We start from the raw sequence: 24,268 nt of genomic DNA on the forward strand, positions 1-24,268 counted from the left end.
AGAGTGGCTCTATCCCCTGAGGGGAATACCTTACAGTGTTCACACTTCTAGTCTCCCATTCATATGCAACCAGGGTGGACCTTGCTTAGCTAAGGGGGCAAGTCAAGCTTGCTACCACAAGACCAGACTGTCCACAAGTTAGTGCACTTGCACCTCAAAGGTTTATGTGTCTGCCTTCTTGAACTGGGGTTGGTGACATATTCAAAATCTTTGCTTTTGAAGTATCCCTATGTGTCCCTACAGCTGTAGCAAATTTGGTCAATTTGGTTCAGCAGTTCACAAGTTAGTTAGTTAGTTAGTTTATGTATGTATGTATGTCTGTATGTATGTCTGTATGTATGTGGAAATCTCACAGGACGGGACAGAATTGGCCAGGAGAGGCGCTCCTGAATGTAAGCATGTGCTAAGACATGAACGGTTTTAAAGGTGAGAACCAGCATTTTGAATTGGTCCTGGAAGCAGATAGGTAACCAATGCAGCGACTGCAAGAGAGGTGTCACAATATCCTAGCACCCATAAACAGGTGGGCCACTGCATTCTAGACCAACTGAAGCTTCTAGGTCATCTTCAAAGGCAACCCCAGGTAGAGCACATTACAGTAATCCAGACGAGAGATGATGAGGGCATGAGTTACCATTGCCAGGGCCTGCAGGTTGAGATAGGGTTGCCACTGGCAGACCAGCCGAAGCTGGGCAAAGGCACCTCTGGCCATGACTTCCACCTGCTGCTCGAGCAGGAGCTGCTAATCCAAGAGGACCCCCAAGTCACGGACCACCTCCTTCAGGGGCAGCGCAACCCCGTTCAGGAAGAGCCTCAAAAAGGGTGAAAATCCAGGAAGAGACCCTCTTGAGCCTCAAAAGTTTATGGTTCCACCATCTTGAATAGGGTGGATGACATTATCACAAACTACACCACTGAGGCGTCCCTGTGGTGCCGCTGAGTGCGTTTGGAGCTTGGCCACACACACTTGTATGGCCACGTCCCACAAGGGGTGAGGCGATGCCTGTACTGGCTCCTCCAGAGCCACACACACACAAAAATCACTGCAAATAAGACTTGTAAATATTTACAACATATTGATATGTAATATTACCCTTCTTTGTCTAACAAAATTGTACTACAAGAAAAGAAACTCAAATAAAAAACTCATTATAATCTGATACTTTAAACAAAACAAAACAAGACTCAAGGAAAACTGTGTTCTGTCACATACCCCTTTGGTCTGAAATCATGTCATCCTGGCATGGAGTACAGTCATAGCAGCAAACTGGTTGCCCCTCCCAAACTCTCCTGCTGTGTCCAAGGTGGCAGCTCTTGACACATGTCGAATGGGGCATCATCTAGCCATTGAGAAATTGGGAGATACCTTGAACCAAACTTTAACCCAAACCCTGCAGACCCTGTGGCTGCCTCCTCAGTTGCCACCTCCACAGTGGCTTACCAGCTGCCCCTCTTCCCCCACCCTGCCAGCCTCTGCCTCCACCTCCTCTTCCACCTCCATTTCCGTGACAACTCCGAAGCCTCCAGCAGGCTCACTAAGTTTTGCCCAGCCTCTCTGCACAGTTTAAAGATGTCCCAGTCCAGTGCTGAGCTGTGTGTGATGTCTTTATACTCTGCAGCAGCTCGACAACTCTTATTGACCTGTGACAGCTCATAAATGTTTGCCCAGCCACTGAACTATATGAAGACTTCACAGGCTAGCGCCTGGTGCCAGACCATGATGTCTTCATACAGTGCAACAGCCATGCAGAATTTAGTGAGCCATTGCAGCTGCTGGAGGCTTTTCAGCCATGGTGGGAGTGGCCTGGGAGCAAGGGGAGGGGAGGGATGATGGGGGGTGCAGGGGAGAGGCAATGGGCAAGCATCACCTGGTGGCTAATGGCCTGTGTCCACAGAGGACAGCTGCTCTGTAGCTCCACCACTGATCTGAGATGAGATGTCAAATACCACCTTGCCCTGCCCCCCAGTTAGGACATGGCCCTCCTGCAGGCTTTAAGGGGAGGAGCAAAGAATGGAATGGAGGATGTCATCAACCCCCGCCCCCTCTCCCCCCCCCCCAGTGCACTATTCAAAGTCAAAAGTGTTGACTGTCAGTGTTCTCAGCTGGCAGTGATACAACAGCTTTCCCCCCAATTTACCTGTACAGTTTAATTGTGGAATTAATTTTACCTGTTGTGGCGTTTATTCCTACCTGCTTAAATTTCTCATTCCACACAATTGCATCCTCATTGATGGTGAATCCTTGCCATGGTGAAATCTTCCCAACACGGACCTTATGGAAGGATTCATTGGGGGAAATGATCCAATTAATGATATCATATCCAGATGACAATCCTTCCTTTTCCAAAAGGACTTCATGCCCAGCACCATTGTTAAAATGGATGTGTTTGAGGAAAGAATGCAGCTAGAGTGGGAGAAAATAAAAAGTTATAAAATGGAGTCCATTTTCTCAGTGTGAACATACTATTCATTTTGATACTACCACCACCACCCAAAAAACCCAGCAACACCTTTGTTATGGACCTGAAGTGTACAGTCTACTGGGCTGTTAAAGTGTGCATGCATTATTTTATTAGTTATCTTCCTTGAGGTTCTAGAGTTTCCTAGTGACAATGCCTGACATATTGCACAGTGCCCCATGGATCCAAGAGCAGGATGCATGCACAGCTTCTGAGCCACTAATTTCTCCTTGCAAATACGGTGTTGTTCCATTTCTCCTAAGGTGTGTGCAATTGCTGGCGTGCCACAACTGTTCCAAAGGCAGTAGTGGTGCTTTAGCAATGATACCCTCCTTAGGAGGCACAGAAAAGCCCCCTATCCTTAGGCAGTAAGTGGTTCAGAACATGTGTATGTTTCCTGCTCTTAGATCCGCAGAGCACTATACAGTGTGTCAGCCGATATTGCTAAACAATGTCACTTTTCAACCATGATTTCATCCACATTAGCAGTGCAATCCCAAGCATGCAGCATGGTGAATATGGAGATTATACTCAGTACTATCTCACTGTGTCATGGGTCCCAAGGAGTCGATGGATTTTCTGAACAAGACAACTGAAATGCTACTGGAGAACTAGAGGCTGTTACTACAGGTTGTGAATCCATTGCCCACCTGGGCTAGGTGGAAGAATAGTCTGACTCAGTATAAGGCAGCTTCCTGTGTTGCTATGTCCCCATGTTGCTACATGTTCTGTTGTAGAACTTCTGTTGCTGTGCTAGTCGTGGCCCTTCCTTCAAACAGAAGACCTATCATTGGCTACTAGTCTGAGGGCTATAGGCCACCTCCAGCTTAAGATGCAAGATGCCTCTGAATAGCAGTTGCAGGGGATTAACAGCAGGAGAGAGGGCATGCCCTCAGCATTGCCAGTGGTCTTCTCAGAGGTTTCTGGTGGGCCACTGTGTGGAACAGATAGGCTGAGCTAGATAGGGTTTGGGCCTGATTCAGCAGGGCTATTCTTAGGTTCTTATGGGAACTGTTACCCATATCTTTTATATGTTGCATCTGGGATACTGCAATGGACTTTGCATAGTGTGTTGCCTATGAAAAATATTTGGAAATTAGAATGGTCAAGTTATTGTCAGGAGCTGCATGTCATGCTAATATAACTCAAATTTTGAAGGCATTACAATGCCTGCAGATTAGTTTCCATGTGCAGTTCAAGATGCAGTTCAAGTTAATATTAGTTTTAGAGCCCTAAATGGTTTGGTTCCCAGATATTGTCAGGCCCTCCTGTCCTCAGCCTATTTTTTCCATTTCCCCAAATTCATCAGGAATGCTCTTTCATGTGCTTATGCCTAGTGAGGTACATTTGGCATACATGTGCGACAAAGTGATAGTCTCAGATTCTAGAAGAGTCTCTGAACTTAAGCATGTGTGTCTCATCCCTCCAAATACTTTGAAAATGAGTGGAAAAGTTGATATTTGCCTGTTTTTTTAGTTGCTAGCGAATATTAATTGCTACCTGTTTGTTTACTATTCACGATTGCTGTTTATTTACTATTTACTGTTACTGTTGTTTTTATATGTGTCATATATTTGCGTTGAGATCAATAAAGAAACCCAATAATGGGAAAGTGACCTGGGATCTTAAATGAATTGAGGTTTTTCAATGGAAAACTAAAGAAATAAATTAAATATATACACCAATGTAGTTCCTCTTGGGACCATTTAAGACATATTCACTATTAAATGTGTTTCGGGCTGCACTGCGGGATATTTGAGGAATTTACCTGCCATGGCTGTATATTTAAGTGCTTCAGTCTGCCTGTATTTAATGCTGTCATTTGTCTGGATGCTAATATGGCATGCAAAGTTTGTGCTATAGCATAGACAGCATTGTAGATATTGTAGCTCTGACTACTCATCTCCATTTCAAACTGAGTACCAGGCAGGTCCTCAAATTTCTCTTCTCCACTACAGGATTTACAATCTTTCACTCCTGTCTTGCCAAGACAACACTTAAATGCAAGTTGCAGAAATACGCAGAGAAACTGTGTCAGGGATCTATCAGGCTTTATGTTCTGAAGAAAGTTCTGGAATTCTGGCACTGGATTTGTATGGCCTACAAAGGACAAGGTGCCATGGAATGTTTTTGTACAAAATCTTGGCACGGCAAGTTGATTAGTGAAATCCCAATGAGGTGGTGTGATCCAAACTTTCCCAATATAGGCCGCTCTGTAAAATTCAGTGTTATACAAGGCTGTTGCTAAAGCATACAGAGACTGAAAATTGCCATTGACAACAATCACATTGGCTTCAGATAAGATAAGTGATGATTGTATCTTTAATACATTTTTAAAGTGAAGTCCGATGTCATCAATCATGATTGATTTTTCCATGAAGGCAACACAAATGCTATTCTGGACAAGCAAAGATGTCAGGATCTGCAAGAAGTTTTCTCCACTGTCACTATCATCAACAATGAGGCCGATCCATGTCCATTTGAAATGCAAGAGCAGTTGGACTATTCCTGTGTGCAGATAACCTTCTCTTGGTGCCATCCAATACAAAGATGTGTAATGCGTTATTTCACTGAGCTGAGTTTCAAAGGCACCATAGGTGAGCTAATGGGCAAAATAAAGTTCAATACAGCTTGGAGAAATAACTACAATATTCTGAAAGAACATACTTATCCCCAATACTAAAACGTCAACTTTTGTTATTGTTTTTAATTATCTTTTCAACTTATGGCATTATTAGTTAGATGATCAACTGATCATTCATTATTGATATCAGAAGACATCCCAGACCCAATCTGCTCACATTCTGTTCAGGATTAATAGGGTGGTGCAGAGCAGTGTGGCTTTACCTGTCTTGGAGCATGGACTTGGAGTTCAGCTCAGGGCATTGCCAAGCAGCCAAACACACATGGAGGGAGAGGAGGAACAATTTTTTCTGTTCTCTCCTCCTCCCAAAAGTATTTCTTGACCTCAGAAATGTGTCCCTGAGATTTGTGCAGCCCTCAGCAAAAGAAGAGAGCTTGAGAGAATCATGGAAACAGGGAGTTGAGAGGGGACTGAGGAAATTCAGAGAAGATTGGAGTGAAATGATTTGAGAGAGGGGGACAGAGGGAGAGACACCTCTTCAAGCAAAGAATAAACCTTGGTCCATCACACAGATGTTATGTTGTTTGCATGTACAGGTGTCTGTACACTCGTACATCTTTTTGTGTCAGCCAAAGCTGGATTCATTTTCAATGTGAACCTGGGTAGGCTCACTTGAATGTAGATAGACTGGATGAGTACTGTTGTACTTGTATTCATGTGAATAACTATGCCGTTATGGAGCTATGTATGAGCATAAACCGAAGTCTTCTATTTACCTCTGTGAAATCTTCTGGAATTCAGACCAGCAGCTGATACATTGGAAGAAATGGTCCAGAGTGTATTAATTCAATGGTCAATTTAACAAGAGAAGAAGGGGATTGGCATTCCACCCCTCACTAGAGGGCAGGATCTACACATAACTGAATGGTCCAGCTGTGAGCCCCTGACCTGCATTTATGCAGCTTATTACATTCTGGTTCAGAACACATCACATCTCTAATTAGGGTGTGCACAAAACTGGGAAGAGAAGAAGGTTCCAAGTTCCTGCGCTGACATCTCCAAGATAGCTCCAGCCTGCCACCTAAATGCCGGCCTGGGAGTGGTAATGGGTTGGATGATGGATAATAAACTGAGACTGAATCCAGATAAGACAGAGGTAGTTATAGTGTGGGGTCAGAACTTCAGAGATGATTTTGATCTGCCTGTTGTAGATGGTGTCACAGTTCCCCAAAAGGCATAGGCATGCAGTCTGGGACTGCTACTGGATACACTCCTCTCTCTGGTATCTCAGGCTGAGGTGGTGGCCAGAGTGCTTTCTGTCAGCTTCAGCTGATATGCCAGCTGCCCCATTTCTTGAGTTGAACGACCTCAGAATGTTGGTACATGCTGGTAACCTCCAGACCTGATTTCTGCAATGCACTCTATGTGGGCCCGCCTTTGTACATAGTCCGGAAACTGCTGTTGGTACAGAATGCGGCAGTCCGGTTGGTCTCTTGGTCATCTCGGAGAGACCACATTACTCCAGTGTTGAAAGAACTACACTGACTGCCGATAAGTTTTCGGGCAAAATACAAAGTGCTGGTTATAACCTATAAAGCCCTAAATGGCTTAGGCCTAGGTATTTACGAGATCGTCATAAATGAGCCCCATCGCCCATTGAGCTGGAGAGGCTTGCCTCTGGTTGCCACCAGCTCATCTGGAGGCCACACGGATATGGGTCTTCTCTGTTGCTGCCACGACACTGTGAAATGTTCTCCCTACTGAAATAAAAGCCTCCCCATCTCTGCCAGCCTTTTAAAAGCACTTGAAAACTTATCTGTTCACCCAAGCTTTTTAATCTGACTTCGGTTTTAAATTGTTTAAACATTTTTATTTTCTGTGTTTTAACCTGTTTTATGAAAGCTTGTGGTGGTGTACAAATTTGATAAACAAACAAATCTCTGAGAAGCCACTGCCAGTCTGTGTAGACAATAATGAGCTAGATTGACCAATGGTCGTCGTGGTGTATGGCAGCTACCAATGTTCCTAAATTCTCCTGCCTGAAATCTTGGACAGCCACTGCTAGTCAACATAGACAACACTGAGCTAGATGTACCAATGTTCTGGCTTGGGTTAAGGCACCTTCCTGTGTTCTTATGCTCCTATAATCTAGGCATTCTCCACCATGCATTGTACATATTCAGAACACATTTAGGCTTTCTGATATAAATCTTCCAGTGAAGTGAATTTCTCATGCAGAAAACAAAGGAATTTGCATTACAAAAATTAGCTAATTACTCCCTTTTCATCATGGTCCCTTTCATAAAAGAATGCAAAAGGGAAAGTAATCCGGATGATCTCATCCTTGACATGAAGTCAAGACTTCGAAGAAGTTTTGGACCAACCCATCAACTCGTGGCTAGCATGCATGCTCTTCACTCATTGTAATATATTAGTAAATGATGCTTTTTACAGATGAATAAACCATCACAAAATATTCACCCCGGTGGGGGGGGGGGGATCATGACACCTGCTGATGAGGCTTAAAATGCTTCTCAGTACTGACAGTTCATACAACTGACTAACAGATATTAGGAGTTCATTGGTGTAGAAATGAATTACTCTATCTGTTTGGATCCATATGCACATACCTGTGGAACCTTGTAGAGACCCAAGATGGTACCCATTTGGATGGTGTTTTCTATAGTGAGACCACCAATGACAGACAGGACATCCTCTTTCTTATGACACTTGTAATTGGATATATTTCTTTGCTCTCTGAAGAGTAGGTCCAGGATGATTTCATATGTGAGCACTGCATGATATAGGTTGTCATAGATTTTAACCCCCAGGGTTATGTTGGGCAAGAGTTTGGAATTTCCATTGATTTCATGAATGGCAAAAATGAAGGTCAGGGCATGCTGATAATCTTTAAACACTCCTCTGCAATGAGATTGACACTGAGACATAGAAACCTCTTTGACAGTTAATATCTACTGCATCATCGTTGTTGCCATATATAAAAAGGCAGAATAAGAAGGGAAGGTAAAAATACAAATATGTGTAAATTAGAGGAGTGGATTTGGGTACTACAAGCGGGAGTAGAGTAAAAACATCATTTACTAGCAGAAAAGGGATGATTAAGAAATATATTTGGTTGGAAATCTTGGTCATAGCCTGGTAATAATCAACCCTGTGAGTGACGGCAGGGGTGTAGCCAATTGTGCAGACGGGTTCAAAGAACCCAGGCCACCAATGGTAGGGGCCACTGAAGCTCCCTAGGGGGCATGGCTTGGGCTCCAGAAGAGCCCTGAGCGAACTCCCCCTGCTCATACCTGGGCTATTAAGAGCCCTGAGAGAGCACTTTTCCTCCTTTTCAGGCAGTGTTTGCTACCTGAAGGCATCTATTTTCCTCTCTCTCCCTCCAGAGAGGGAGAGAAAGGGAGAATAGGTGCTTTCAAGCAGCAAGCGCTGTCTGAAATGACACAGAAGCACTTGTTCAGGCTCTTTGGAGTCCAAGGCCATGCCCCTTTGCATGTGACATCACACGCAAAGGGGGCATAGCCTCAGGTTCCCAAGAGCCTGAGCAGCACTTCCTTGTCATTTCAGGCAGTGCTTGCTGCCTGAAAGCACCTATTCTCCCTTTCTATCCCTCTCTGGAGGGAGGGAGAGGGAAATAGATGCCTTCAGGTAGCACACACTGCGGAAAAAGGAAGGGGAAGTGCTCACTCAGGGCTCTTAGGAGCCCGGGCATGGGCAGGGGGAGTCCGCTCGGGGCTCTTCTAGAGCCTGAGCCAGGCCCCTTTAGGGGCTTCAGAGAAGCACATGGGATGTTGTTGAAGGGGCCAGCAGGCGGGGCCGGACCCAGGCCATCGCTTGGCTGGCTCGGTTTCTAAGTGAGGGGAGAAAGGCAAGCATGCCAACCTCTTGCTTCTACCATCTTTTGGTGTTTACTGCTGCCACCAAGTGAAAGTCTTTATTCCTTGGCTGCTTCCAGAAAACAGCCCACAATATTTCTGAGTCTCCTACAATAACAGGCAGAGTGGTAGGGCAAGTAAGCGTGGGGTGGGGAATAAAACACAGAAAACAAATATCTAGAAGCTATATTCTAAGAAATTGTTTGCTAAAAATTAAATAAATGCACAAAGGATAACAAATTAAAGTAGCTTTATTTTCAGTGACTTTCTTTAATGTGCAATTGAAAGTTTTAAAAACTTATAAACTAAACCACAGATGTTACAAAATAGCAAAAATTGCAAACGTTTCTATGTAAGACACCATCCTCCATGCTATACAAAGGTGGCTGAGTCTTGTTCTTAAATACAACTCCACACTATGTGATGCAGCTAAAGAACTGAAGGCAATCAGCCAATCCTATGCAGCATGTCAGCTCCCAATATCACATACAGGAAAAACAGTGGAAGGAAGGAAAATAACACAAAAGCATGATGAAGTTCATACACACAATAACCAATTTATTTCATTTCTCCCCTCATTTCCTCTTTAACATTTATAGTTGGGTGCATCTGCTCTCTCTCTCTCTCTCTCTCTCTCTCTCTCTCTCTCTCTCTCTCTCTCTCTATATATATATATATATATATATGACTTCTCTGATTTTTCATTTCCTCACATCTGTCTCCACAGCTAAGGTGAATATCTTTGTATTCACTACTCTGCGTTGATGTTGTTCTTTAACATGCACTGCCCGTGGTTTTGTCCTATCTCTATACTGTATGTCTGCCAGATGTTCCTTATATCTGTTTATATCCCCAACCCTAATTAAAAGAAGTATTAGAACTTTTGTGCAACAGTGTGAGCACAAGAGCACTGGGGAAGCCACATGAGAGCTCCCAATGCATTCCCATGGACTGTACTGTGCACGCTTCCTTAGTCAGGATGTCAGCCACTCACTTTATTAGGATCAGAACCAGGAAATATCCTGAAAGATTTAGTGATTTCAGTACCATGCTTTAAGTTTCATTCCTGTTGTGGATTTCCTTATCAGGAAGTGAGTAGCTCATATACGAGTGGCTAGAGAGTCCTTAGAAGGGGAAGCTAAACATGTTTCCCAGGTCCATTGGGACAGCATCATAATTTTTCCCCTGACATCAGAGAAACTTCTTTCTTCTATGGAACCTTCCATCTATCGTACCATTGCTGATTCTACAGCTGCTCCACCACTGAGATTGCAAAGCCAAGGGTAAGGGGGTGGGATGGAGAGCTAGACTGGGAACAGATGGAAAACCTTTTGAGCTGCCCAAATTGACTCTGCAAATGGTGTGAGTTCTTCTCAGTTTTTGTGAAGAACTCATATATTTTCCTGACCAATTCAAGGCAAGCACTGAAAAATTCATCTACCTTGAATAATGAATATCAAACAAAAATAACTTACGTATAAGCAAGCCATTCTCTCTCTTGTGGTTTCTGAAATTTGATCGGAATGAAGACTGGTGCTATAAGAGATAGGACCCCACCAATTATGGTGTCTCCTGGCATATACACTCGGTTTTCAAGGATTCGTTCAAGATCACATTTACCATGCAAATCTTCCCAACACACAACAGAAGGGAGCAGCAGGAACTGTAATAACCACCACCAAGATGTAACTATATGTCTAACACGATGACACTTGCGCCCATACATGCTGCACTCCTTGCTAAAATCATCTCCATGGAAGGCATCTTGCTAGGACTTACTACACACACACACACATATTCAGAGAGCAAGAAACCTATATTTTTTATCTGCATTCATGTGTTGTTACTGATTGTAGAAGCAGGAAAATAATAGTGATTTGGATAATAAGCAGATTGTCCCTGTTGTCACCAATTCTCTGTGGAACTCCAAAAATAAGTTTGCAAGATTTCATAACATTTCTACTCTTTTCCCCAGTGGGACAGGAATTAGAAAAGTTCAGTCACACTGCATGACTTATGAGCATATTGATAGTGAACATGTATGTTTTTTTCTCTCCGTTTAGTGATTGTGAGGGGATAACATTTGAAAAAACCTGGAGAGATACTGACTGGGAGGTCATCATGTCCCTCAGTAACGGCCAATCACATAGTATCAGTGAAGTGTTTGGTAGAAAGAGAAAGGAGCAAGATAACATAGTCCAGATTCAGAAAAAGAAATAATTGCTTCATTAGGCCAAACATCAGCTAGTGCTGCTGGAAGAATTCAGCAAGTTCTTGCAGAGCTGGTATTGGATGTGAACTTCAAGCATTTTTAACCACGCAGGATTGTTGAACATTTCAGTCTTGATACAGTTTGGTAGGGAGGCCTCTTGCAATTTAATGCATTTGCCTAGAACTAACTATGGGTGTGTGCCTGAGACCCAGCTAGGGAAATTAAAGTGAAAGGTTCCATTACAAGTCAGCACAACAACAATAACAACTTCACTTATAGGTACCCCAAAATAATTATTCTCTGGGCAGCTCACAAAATAATGTTCTATTGTCATACAACTTAGTAAAAGGAGAAAGCTAACCAACTTCCTCGATGCAACTGGGGGGGAAATACACACTTTATGTAGGATTCTCCCCAGGATCATGGAGTGTCTGTATGAGGATATCGAAGAAAATATTTCTGTACGCTCCCTGCAAATCTACTGCTGGTTTCTCTGTGAGGCACCATGAAAAAGGATGTTCATTTTGCTGTTTCATATCACTGTATTATTTAATCTTAGGTCATAAATTAAGCATTACTGCATAAATATGATCCATATAATTTGACGTGTGTAATTTTGTCACAGTCTTTCACCTGGAAGAACAATGAGCAATATACTGTATAGCAATTCAGCTCACTCCACTTGTCAATAACAACATCGATTGAGGGATACAATTTTGTTGACTTTTATTTTTAATTGTTGCAGAAATGTAAAAAGAAAAAAAGAGAAAAAGAGATAGAATTCAGCTCAGAAACAAATAAAGTTAATTTTATTATTCTTCCTTCACAATTGATTTAGCATATCTTTCAATACAATTATAAAATATAAATCATTTCAGCTTTTCAGGTCTTGTATGCTCAGGTTTTTTGGCAGCAATACAATTTTTAAAAGTTAGCCAATCTTCCAAAAGCAAATACTTACAACTGGCATGAACCAGAGTCCTTTAGCTGAGAAGAGAGCTTGTCCTATACCAGCAACTTCCAAATTTTATTCAACCAGCTTATAATGTTTGGAGGGTACATTTGATCAGAAATTTAAAAATATTTTGTAAGAGATGTTTGCAATGTATATGGATTTTTCCTATTACTACATTCCTTTTAAAAAAAATCCAGCAAATATTCATGGCCAACAATAGTTAGGATTTTCAGCATTATCCCTAAAGAGATGCAACACAAGATTTATCGTGCCAAGCATGCAAATACAAAAGAATATAGCCCAGATTAAATATTGCACTCTATAGCATCTAAATAGTGAGATGGAAGTAAAGGAACTTGGGCCTATTTCACTATCTTGGGATACACATAGAGTGAGAAGAGGATGGAAGCTATTTGCTTAACTAAAAATAGAAAATAAATTATTTACTAGAGTATTTGGGACTTACAGAGGCCAAAGAAATGAATACACCTATGGAAACAGGTTAACAAAAACAGAAAGAGGAGATGGAACTTCTTCTAGACAACAGTAGTACAGGAAAGCAATTGGAAAACTTCTATATGTAGCCATGATAACAAGACCAGATATAGCTGTATCTGTGGGATTCTTGAATAGGAAAGTGAGCACACCCAGCAAAGATGACTGGACTGTGATAAAGAGACTAGGCAGGTACCTAAAAGGGACAATCCATCAAAAATTAAAATTGTCTTCTAGTAAAATTGTCTGCTATCCCCTCGCACAGGGGATACCCCTCCGGGAGTGGGGGCCTCCTTGTAGTGGGTGGTTTGATCATTAGAGGTATAGAGAGATGGGTTTGTAACCCGCGTGTTGACCACACAGTGACTTCCCTGCCTGGTGCGAAGGTTGCAGACATCACACAGCATCTAGATAGGCTATTAGGCAGTGCTGGGGAGGAGATAGCTGTCGTGGTGCATGTCAGCACCAACGATGTGAGGAAATGTAGTTGGGAGGTCCTGGAAGCCAAATTTAGGCTGATATGTAGTGTATTGAAGTCTAGGACCCCCAAGGTAGCATTGTCTAAAATGCTACCTGTTCCATATGCAGGTACAGTGAGACAGGCAGAGCTGAGGGGTTTCAATGTGTGGATGAGACATTGGTACCAGGAGGAGGGGTTTAGATTTGTTAGGCACTGGGATACATTTTGGAGGGGAAAAAGCTTGTACAAAAGGGACGGGCTGCACCTGACCCAAGATGGAACCAGACTGCTGGTGCTTAAAATCAAAAAGGTTGCAGAGGAGCTTTTTAAATGATGCCTGGGGAATGGCCAATGGGAGCTGGGCAGTTTCCCGTTTGGCAAAAGCCATTCTTTAAATTGCGAGGGTGCAAAGGATTTAGATAAAACAAAAGGGGACAGAGCAGAACTGCATAAGAGCAGATGGGAGCCTGTGCCATCTGGTCAAAGAGTCAGAAGAAAGATAGCATACATCAGGCGAGAGATTCAGCATATAGGTGCTTATATGCCAATGCCAGAAGCCTCCGAGCCAAGACTGGTGAGCTGGAGTGCTTGGTTGCTAATGCAGAAATAGATATAGTGGGCATAACAGAAACATGGTGGAACAGTGAGAACCAGTGGGACACTGTTATCCTGGATATAAACTCTATAGATAGGACAGGGAGGGGCACCTTGGAGGTGGAGTAGCACTGTATGTTAAAGAAGGCATTGAATCTACCAAGCTAGAAAACCTAGGTGGACTGGAGTCCTCCACAGAAACCCTGTGGGTGACAATACAAGGCCTGAAAGGGAATGTGCTACTGGGGATGTGCTATCGCCCTCCGGATCAAAACGCTGACAGTGACTGGGAGTTGCAGCAGGAAATCAGGGAGGCATCAAGGAGAGGCAGGGCTGTAATAATGGATGACTTCAATTACCCACACATAGATTGGGTAAATTCACAGGCAGATCAGGACAAAGAGGTCAAATTTCTAGATACGCTGAATGACTGTGCCCTAGAACAGTTGGTCTTGGAACCAACCAGAGAGAAGGCGACATTGGACTTAATTCTGAGTAGCACCCAGGACCTGGTGCGTGATGTCAGTGTCATCGACCTTTTAGGGAACCGTGACCATAGTGCGATAAAATTCAGCAAACATGCGGGGAGAGAATCACCAAGGAAGTCTAGCACAGCCATTTTGAATTTCAGAGGAGGAAACATCTCCAAAATGAAGAATATGGTGAAAAGAAAGCTGGAAGGGAAAATCAAGAGAGTCACTTCGCTCCAGAGTACATGGAGTTTAATCAAAACCACAATACTAGAAGCCCAGTTAGATTGTATACCCAAAAGGAGGAAAGGTACCACTAAGTCCAGGAGGTTGCAAGCATGGCTAACAGGTATCATCAAGGAAGCCATAAAAGGGAAGAAGACTTCCTTCCAAAATTGGAAGGCCTGTCCAAATGAAGAAAACAGAAAGGAACACAAACTCTGGCAAAATAAATGCAAGGTGACAATAAGGGAGGCAAAAAGAGAATTTGAAAGAACATTTACCAAAGGTATAAAGGGGAATAACAAAAACTTCTTTAAATACATCAGAAGCAGGAAACCTGCCAGGGAAGCGGTTGGACCATTAGACAATGAGGGAGTGAAAGGGATTATTAAGGAAGATATGGATTTTGCAGAGAAGCTAAATGAGTTCTTTGCATCCATCTTCACGGCAGAGGATACTGAGCATATACCTGTTCCTGAAACAGGCTTTTTAAAGATGGAGGCTAAAGAACTGAGTCAGATAGAAGTGACAAGGGATGATTTTCTAAACTGTCCGGAAAAACTGAAAACTAACAAATCGCCAGGGCCAGATGGTAACCATTCAAGACTCCTCAAAGAACTCAAATGTGAAATTGCCGACCTCCTTACTAAATATATATAACTTATCCCTGCAATCAGGCTCTGTACTGAGGACTGGAAAGTAGCAAATGTAACACCATTTATTAAAAGGGCAACAGGGATGAGCCTAAAAATTATTGCCCAATCAGCCTTCTAAACATGATTAGTAAGATCTATGCTAAACATCTATTTTATAAATTGGTGGATTGGATTGAGTCAAATGATGTTCTGGCCCCGGAGCAAGCTGGCTTTCGGGTGGGCCGGTCTACCCTGGAGCACGCCCTCACTCTACAATTTTTATCTGAAAAATACTCCAGTAAGCCAGCTTCCAGACTATGTTGCTTTTATCGACCTTAAATCCGCATTTGACCTTATATCCCGAGAAAGGCTCTGGAGTAAACTGTGGGATCTTTCAATAGACAGAAGGCTGTTATTATTGATCTCTTCTTTGTATGAAGGCACCCTTCTGAAAGTATGCTGCAATGCACTGGGGGCCCTTTCAACTGCAATACCTACATACAGGGGCGTGAGGCATGGTCGCATCCAAGCTCCTTATTATTTAATTCGGTGGTCTCCTTTGTATCTACACCTTCTACGCATCCTCCCAAAATAGCAAACAAGCATGTATCTATCCTCTTATATGCGGATGATATGGCAATTATGTCCCAAACCCCAATCAGTTTGAGACGTGCCCTGGGTCTCCTTTCAAAATTTTGTTCCCAAGAGTTCATTGAGATAAATTATGAAAAAACTAAGGATAGACTGGCCCACCCGAAAGCCAGCCTGCTCTGGGGCCAGAACATCATTTGACTCAATCCAATCCACCAATTTAATTTTCGCAAAACGACCCAGGCAATATTGTTGGTCCATCAATGGTCATAGGATTGCACAGGTCAACTCCTTTAAATATCTAGGAGTGGTTTCCCATTCATCAGGGTCACGCAATGCCCACCTTAAATCGACTTTGCTGATGGCACAACTAACCACAAATCTTATTACATCTTTTCATTTCTCGAGGGGGGCTTCCTACATCCCCTCTGCAGTTAAGTTATTTGAATCTAAAGTCCACCCTCAAGTGTTGTACGGAGCCCAAATAGGATCTGTTAGCAACTTTCTGGCTTTAGAAGGCCTGCAGTCCAAATTCTTGAGATCCATATTGTCAGTTCCCCGATGCATGCCTAATGTTGCACTAAGACGAGAGGTGGGTATGATAAGATTGGAAACCTGTTATTGGAGGAATATCATTTTATTTTGGTTAAAATTCATCTTTTCTCATGTAGGACTGGCCCCCCTTATTAAGACTGATTGCTTTAGATTCAAGTGGAAGACCCAAATTATTGATAAATTGGCTCATTATGGTTTCTCTGAGGATGAGATTATCAAAATGGGATATGATCGAGCCAAGATCGAGATCAAACGACATATCATGGATATGGAACTGCAGGAAGAGGTTGCTTCCTTGCCTAAGAATGTCTTCTTGGGGGATCAAACGCTTAACATTAAACCAGCTAGCTATCTGAGTCTAATTACCTTTCCTAAATTTAGACGTGCTTTGACACTCGCCCATCTAAATGCGCTGCCATCTGCTGTCATGGAGGCAAGATTTAAAGGTATTCTTCTCTCTGCTCGACTTTGCCCCTGTGGGTCTGGTCAAGTGGAGACAAGTGCGCACACTATTTTATATTGTAACTTTTATAGGTACGCCCGCTTAAGATTAGTGTCCCCTTTGCTGCAACGTTTTCCTGGGCATGTGGATGACTTCTATCTGAAGTATTTACTGTCCAGTTTTGATGATGAGCTTATTAACAAAATGGCTAGGTACTGTTATATCATTTGTAACATCCGTTTAGGTTTTCAGTAATGTTTTGCTTTCTTTTTTCTGCGACTTGTTTTATGATTGTATTGGAGGGTGCTTTGTTCCTTTTGGTTACCAGCAAGATCTGTCTGGAGCTTCCCATAAGCGTCTTAGCTTTAATCTGTTAATATTGTGTTGCAATTTGTGTGATTTACTTCGTTGTGTTTCTGCAAGTATGTATGTTTATGTATGTATGTTTTATTATGTGTTGGTCTATGACCGCAATAAAGTATCTGTTCTGTTCTGTAGTTGGCTGATGGTGATTTCTGTGGCCCCTATGGTGTTGAGGTGCTCTTCAAGATGTTTTGGAATTGCACCTAGGGCGCCAATTACTACTGGGATTATTTTGGTATTATTATTTCTTGTTTACACAGTCAGACAGGTGTTATTGACTGGTTTGTTGTTATTTATTTATTTATTTATTTATTTTATTTGATTTCTATACCGCCCTTCCAAAAATGGCCCAGGGTGGTTTAAATAGAGAAATAACAAATAAATAAGATGGATCCCTGCCCCCAAAGGGCTCACAATCTAAAAAGAAACATAAGACAGACACCAGCAACAGTCACTGTTGTCTCTCTCTATTATTATTATTATTATTAGTAGTAGTAGTAGTAGTAGTTGTTGTTGTTGTTGTAGTATTAGGCCAGTTACTCTCCCCCTGCTAAATAAAGAGAATCACCACATTAAAAAGGTGCCTCTTTGCCCAGTTAGCAGGGGACAGGTCTATCAATGCCTGTCCTCCACATTCATGGAGGACAGGTCAATCAATGCCTACAAGTCTAGGGGCTATAGGCCACATCCAAATTCAGAAGCAAGATGCCTCTAAATACCAGGAAGCAACAGAAGTAGAGAGGGCATGTTCATCCGTTACCTGTGGGCCTCTTAGAGGCATCTGTGGGCCACTGTTGGAAACAGGATGCTGGACTAGATAGGCCTTGGGACTCATCCAAAAGAGTAGTTCTTATGTTCTTAGGATGGAAGTACTGGCCATCATGGTTATGCCATGACCCTCTTCACACAAATGGTGCCTTAACCATGAGTGGGACAATTGGAGGGGACGAAACTTCCTACTCACTTTTGACACTGTAACCATGAGGTGGGTGCATTTTTAAAAGTCTGAATGGGGCTACTATCTAGGTAAGAGCTATAATTCAATCTCCTGGGTTTTAATTCTAACATACTTGCCATTTAAACAGATATCTTGATATACCCAATTTCCTTGAATACTTGTCTCACTTTTTTAAGTTGCATTGTTCTAAGTGCTGTTTTACACTACTGTAATGATTGTCCATCATTTCCTTCACTGATTCCAGACTAGGAACATTCAACTCTAATGTCAGAATAAATGAAAGGTTAAAACACTATTGCCTACTTTAGCAGTCTTCCAGGCCATCTGTATTGCCATTCAGTATGTCCTGCTCAAATTTTACTCTAAAAACAGAAAGAAATGAAATGGCGTAAATTACTGAATTTTACAGGCTCTGCCCTTTATAGTTCGTAAAATCTGCAAGTGAAAGAAATGTGATATTCTTCTAACACTTGCATAATGCAAATACACTTTCCCCCCTCTAGTTGCTTCTTTGGATAAACAATATTTGTGAAGATTTTTCTATAAATCTGACTACTATCAGATAGATACATTAACACTTCAGACATATACAGTCCAAAGATACAAATAGGCCAGTCAATCATCCACACCACTGAGAAGTGAGCCAAATTTTGCTCACATGCTATTTCCAGGTGACATTTAAATGGCCTTTATAGTTAATGCAACCTAAGATCAGACCACAAGCACAGCAGGATCCTCACACAATTTTCCAGCACCCACTGCTGGCCAGCTCTTGCTTTCCATGAACCAAGATTATAATAAACATGATTAATGCACTTATGGTGAATGGTGGTTCTTTACAGAAAGCAAGAGCCAACCAGCAGGTGCTGCTAAGAAAATCACACTAGCACCCTGCTGTATATAAGGGGAGAGTTTGGATCCGTGCTGCAAAGGACAATGCAAGCCCACTAGACAATGCAAGCCTGTTAGAGTGTGAGGAAACAGAGTAAAGTTGCACTTGGAAAAGTACTGCCCAAACATTTCTTATTGTTCTCTCTCTATTATTTATTTATTTATTCATTCATTCATTCATTCATTCATTCATTCGATTTCTATACCGCCCTTCCAAAAATGCCTCAGGGTGGTTTACACAGAGAAATAATAAAGAAATATGATGGATCCCTGTCCCCAAAGCAGGGGCGTAACAAGGCTGGAGTGGGCCGAGAGACAAAATTTTAAAATGGGCCCCTCGCTGATACACACACACACACTTCACAATATATAGTCATGTGACTTGCCTCTTGGGGGCCCCTCGAGGCATGGGGGCCCCCAGGCAGCTGCCTCCCCTTGCCTAATAGTAGTTACGCCCCTGCCCCAAAGGGCTCACAATCTAAAAGAAACATAAGATAGATACCAGCAACAGTCACTGGAAGTACTGTGCTGGGGGTGGATAGGGCCAGTTTCTCTCCCCCTGCTAAATAAAGAGAATCACCACATTAAAAGGTGCCTCTTTGCCAAGTTAGCTCTAGACATGGGGTGCCATTGTTTGTGTGCTGAAAATGGAATGTAACTTTTTTGTGCTGTACTGAATGTAATATGTATTTCTAGCAATCAGAAATGATATCTGCATAGGATCATATTGTGGAAGCAGAGAGAATGCAAGTGGGAAGAAAGTGAATATGTATCACGATCTTTTATCATGAAATTCATTAATGCCTGTAGCTTTTCAATGAAGCATATTTGAACATTAGTGTTAGGAAAAATCACAGGATCCTCAATGCTAATTATGACTTACGGAGCTCCAGGTAAGAGATGCATACATGACTCATTCACCCATCCACAATACGGGTCTCGAGAAGCTATGCAGGCCCTTCATAGAGAAAACAAACATGATTTATTCCAGAATTCCTTTCAGGGACTCTCTCTGCTTGGTATCATTTTAAGAAAGGGTATGACAGAGAAAAAAACCATGTCAACAATACCTACTTTTTGCATGCACCGTGACGCTCACAATTTCCCAGAGGAGCCCTTATGATACAGTTTGGAAATGCTACATAAAGAGCACCTCGTTGCTTGTCCAACTCCATGGCTATAATTCTTGTGTCATCCAACCCTTCCGATTTACACCTGATTTGTCAAAAAATAAACAAATCCATAATTCTTGAACAAGTTGATTATAACTCTTGGTCAGGTTGATTATAACAATATATATTTCTAAATCAGAATAAAATCAGGAAAATTTATGTTTTTCTATGACATTACTAACCACAATGTCAATATTTGTATACTGCCTTGAGTTGCGTAAGGGACAGGCTGTGATTTTCCACTCTACATTTGCAGCCTGGCTGATCTTTTGGGCAGGCAAGCTGGGAGTGGAAGGGAGCCGAGCTCTGTACCTCCCTCCCTTGCCAGCAGCAGTGGTGCTTTAGAGCAGAGGAGCCCCTCCCCAGACCGTTATACAGACAGAAATTTCACAACTATAAGCAAGTTTAAGGTTGCTCTAATGGAAAGGTGAGTTTGATGCTGTGCGATATTTTTTTGAAGGTCTTTCAGAAATCATGTTTCTTAACCCTAGATTTCATTATTTGGATTTTGTTTACTTCCAGTGACACAAGAAAGATGGCACTTGTGAACAAGTTCTCTGTGCAGTGTGTGTGTGTGTGTGTGTGTGTGTGTGAGAGAGAGAGAGAGAGAGAGAGAGAGAGAGAGAGAGAGAGAATGAACTGTTGAGATGTTCTAACTTTAAATAAATCATTCTCTCATGACAAAATTAATATCTTCCCTACCATAAAATACATTTTAAAATGTATAGGCCAACTGAAAAAAATACAACATCATCCCATGTTTCCCCCCATGAAAGTAGCACTACAGTTGAGAATGCAGAACTAAGGTTCAAAAAAGCAAAACAGAGAATACACACTTTTCCGGATTATAAATACTCATCTCTTCGAGGAAAAGGCTGCCATCTGGAAAGTGACTTCCTTTTGTCATGGCCAAGAACTTCATAATCTTTCCCTTCTCTGATCCAACAAAAACAACAGTATAATCTTGACTTGGGCCAGCTGTACTATCTGCAATAATTTTTGTCAGGCGGTCTCTGGAATAACAGTATTAGATCTTTAACCACTGGATTCACTTGTCATTTGCTTTATCATTCCTTCCACTTCATAGGTAAGTGTTTAGTAATCTTATAGGCAGAATGTATGTGTACATACATAATATAATTTCCCACTAAAACAGGAAAAGTGTTTCTACGCAGTATTTCTACACAGTACGGAACTTTTGAAATATCCAGAACAGAGTCTATTTGTGTCATCACTCCAGAATGGGAGATGAAGTGGACAGTTCAGGAAGACCCTACTGTTGGGATTTGCAACAGACATTGTCTTAGTTCTGTGTATGGGGCATGCTTGTCTGTATCTGAATGTAGCTATATACTGCCTTCGCAGTAGAGTCTGGGTTTGTTTGCTTCTTCACTTGCTGCCTTGAATTCAGACTGAGAGATTCTCCCTTTCTCTGCATAAGAGACTGTTAGTCTGTTTATTGTTTTCTTAGCCTATGTTTTAGTAAATATAAAACTCTTGTTTCTCAGTTAAAGTTGGCTTCTTGCTCAATTCCTTATAGAGGTTAAATACGGTCTCTGCAATACCTACAACCCAAATCCTGGACAACCTCACAAGTACACACCAGAAGAACCAGAGGACCGAAGCCAGCACTTCCACTACAAGCTGTTCTAAGCAGCCATTGGAACATTATCCCTCTTATGTTACTAGACCCAGTTCTTGTGGTTCCTGCTTGGAACTAGCCAAGGTCCTGGCCCTTTTCTCCTTGGAACTGTCCAAAGTCTGTGGTCCTCCCAGGTCCCTGCCTTGATGGAAACCCCAACTTGGCTTAGAAGAGGATAATCAGCAAACAGGATTGGGGGTGGAGGGAAGAAGACATTAAAAGTATCAGAAATATTTACCTGCCGACTGTCCTCTGAAACCATGGCTTGAAAGCAATTGATGGTACCGATTTATCCATGAGAGTATGTGTTTTACTAAACAGTAGAGTGTTTAGCGGAAATGCATTGGAGGATATGTACCCTTTAAGAGATGCAGAGCCAGCACAAGATCCTGGCCTAAGTAAAAGAGAGGGAGGAAGGAGATGTAATTTTTAATTGCTTGTGTGTAAATAATCTTTGTGTATTGGTTTTTTCCTAAGCTTCTGTCATTAGCTGAAAGTATGCTATAGGCCTTGTAGAATAAACAGAAAAAATGCTTGATGTCACCAGTTGCAGCACTCTTAGATTCCCTCTTAGATTTCCTCTGCTAGTCAGTCTTCGAGGATCACACTTATTCTTCAATAGCTTCACTGGATGCCAGTTTACTTCTGGGTCCAATTCAAAACTCTGGTCTTGACCTTTAAATTCCTACACAGGTGGAGCTGGGGACCACATTTGTCAGACCACATCTGCTGATATGCATCTGCCAGGGCATTTTGTTCATCTCAAGCCGTGCTCACAGCCCCACCATTGACTGAGATTTGGTTGGCAGGGACAAGAGACATGGCCTTCTCGGTTGTGGTCCTTCGGCTGTGGAATGCCCTCCCAGAAAAACTTTGCTATGCTACCTCCGTCTGGGTTTAAAAAAACAAAACACCCTCAAAAACCATCTGTTTAGAGTGGCATTTAAAATCATTTAATGATAAATTGATTGACTTTTAACATTTTATTTTATCTTTATTCATTTGTTTTTAATTGAGTTCGTTTTAACTGATTTTATTCTATGCTGTGTTTTATTTGTTTCATTGTCTTAAACTTTATAATACCTTTACTGCTGGGAGCCACTCCAAGCAGTATTGTACTGGAGGGGTGGTGTGTGTGTGTAATTATTATTATTATTAGTAGTAGTGTTGAGTTCTGAGTATCCTGGGTATACTTAATCTGTGACCATTAGAGCACATCAGTTTCCTAAACAGATTATGAAACCTTTCCCAGATTATGAAATAAGCATCCATAATTCATCCATCTACAGGAAGAATAACATTCACATAGATAATTTGTCAAGGTTCTGCCACAGGCATGTTCCAGATTGACTTTTGTGAGTTCTTGGATTGACAATGCTTTCATATGATTTGCAAGGGTTAAGTGTTTTTCTGAAAGTGTGAAATAAAGCCACTTCAAAATAGTCTTGATAGTGAATCCAAAGAGAATTGTCTTTGTTGTGGGTCCCAAGAACATTTTATCATTGCCAAGTATGAAAACCCTAACCTTTAAGCAAGCACATGCACAGTCGTTTAACAAGACACAGAGGTCATCCACACAATATAAAGCTGAATTCTACCTGGATTTGGGAAATTTGGTGCTCCCAATTTTCTGTTCTGTAGAAGCAAGGTAGGAGGAAAACCTGAGTAGAAGTTGAAGCTGGGTTGCTTTTCCTCCTACCTTGTTCCCACACAATCACTTCTACTAAGGTTTCCCTCTATTTTTGCACCCATACAACCAATAACTGGGATCACACACAGTTTCCAAACGTAGGTAGAACACAGTTTTTGATTGTGTGAATGACCTCACAGGGTTGGATAAGATGATCCTCTGATTGCTCCCCTATCCATGGCAGAGAGTGGGAAAAGATGTAAACGTGTGCCTTGTCTCTCCACCCCCTAGTATGCCTGCCCCATCTCTGACACCACTGGCTGTTCATGCAAAGGTGAAATATCTAATGGGGTGCAATGTTTGAAGGAGGATAGGATCTAAAGTGCATGGGTTCTTTAGTTAGTTTCACCTGCCAGTGGCCTCCCCATGTACTGTAGTATTAAATGTGCCTACATTACATTTCAATGTTACTCTCTATATAGACAGCCAGTAGCATTAGACACGGAGATGAGATGCACACTTGCTTCACTCCCCACTGAGTGTAGGGGAACAAATGGCCTGTTCCACTGACCTATTCCACTGGACTTGTTCTCACAACATATCCAGGGTGAGTGAATATGAATAAGGGGCAGCGTACATGTTATTTATTTTATTTTTATTTATTTAAAACATTTATATAGGCATGTGCCCGAAACATTTTGGAGGCCATTAAAAAGGCCTCTGAAATGTTTCGGTGCTGGGGGGGCGGGTTCGGTGTTTCAGCGCTGGTGGGGGTAGTTATTTAAGGGTGGGGGAGGGTTACTCACCCCTCCCACCACATTCCCCCTGCTGGCGCTCTGTTATCTTTAAGCCCCTCGGGGCGGCAGCGTTCCTCCCTGCCGCCCCTTTTCCCCCATCAGCTGGAAGTGGCCAGAAGTAGTGAGTGCGCATGTGCCCATCGTGTGCATGCATGGCAGATGGGCGTGCGCATGCAATGGGCACACCTGCATTCGCTGCTTCTGGCCACTTCCGGCCAAAGGGGGAAATGGGGCGGCAGGGAGGA

The 24,268-nt window shown here is 42.3% G+C and overlaps 1 protein-coding gene across 1 annotated transcript in view; it reads right to left on the reverse strand.

Annotated features, from left to right (window-relative positions):
- Positions 1–18,195: 18,195 nt before the first annotated feature.
- The window catches only part of LOC128330560 (semaphorin-6A-like), a 30,590-nt gene continuing 24,517 nt past the window's right edge, over positions 18,196–24,268 (reverse strand). Inside the window, exons 11-15 of the mRNA XM_053263624.1 lie at positions 21,835–21,990; positions 20,791–20,967; positions 19,857–19,997; positions 19,666–19,740; positions 18,196–18,253 (exon numbers count right to left, since the gene is read on the reverse strand). Of these exons, the coding sequence (XP_053119599.1) occupies positions 18,196–18,253; positions 19,666–19,740; positions 19,857–19,997; positions 20,791–20,967; positions 21,835–21,990 (607 nt within the window). The remainder of the gene's footprint in view (positions 18,254–19,665; positions 19,741–19,856; positions 19,998–20,790; positions 20,968–21,834; positions 21,991–24,268) is intronic.

Source organism: Hemicordylus capensis, chromosome 6 (genome assembly GCF_027244095.1).
Source record: "Hemicordylus capensis ecotype Gifberg chromosome 6, rHemCap1.1.pri, whole genome shotgun sequence".
Classification (NCBI taxonomy): domain Eukaryota; kingdom Metazoa; phylum Chordata; class Lepidosauria; order Squamata; family Cordylidae; genus Hemicordylus; species Hemicordylus capensis.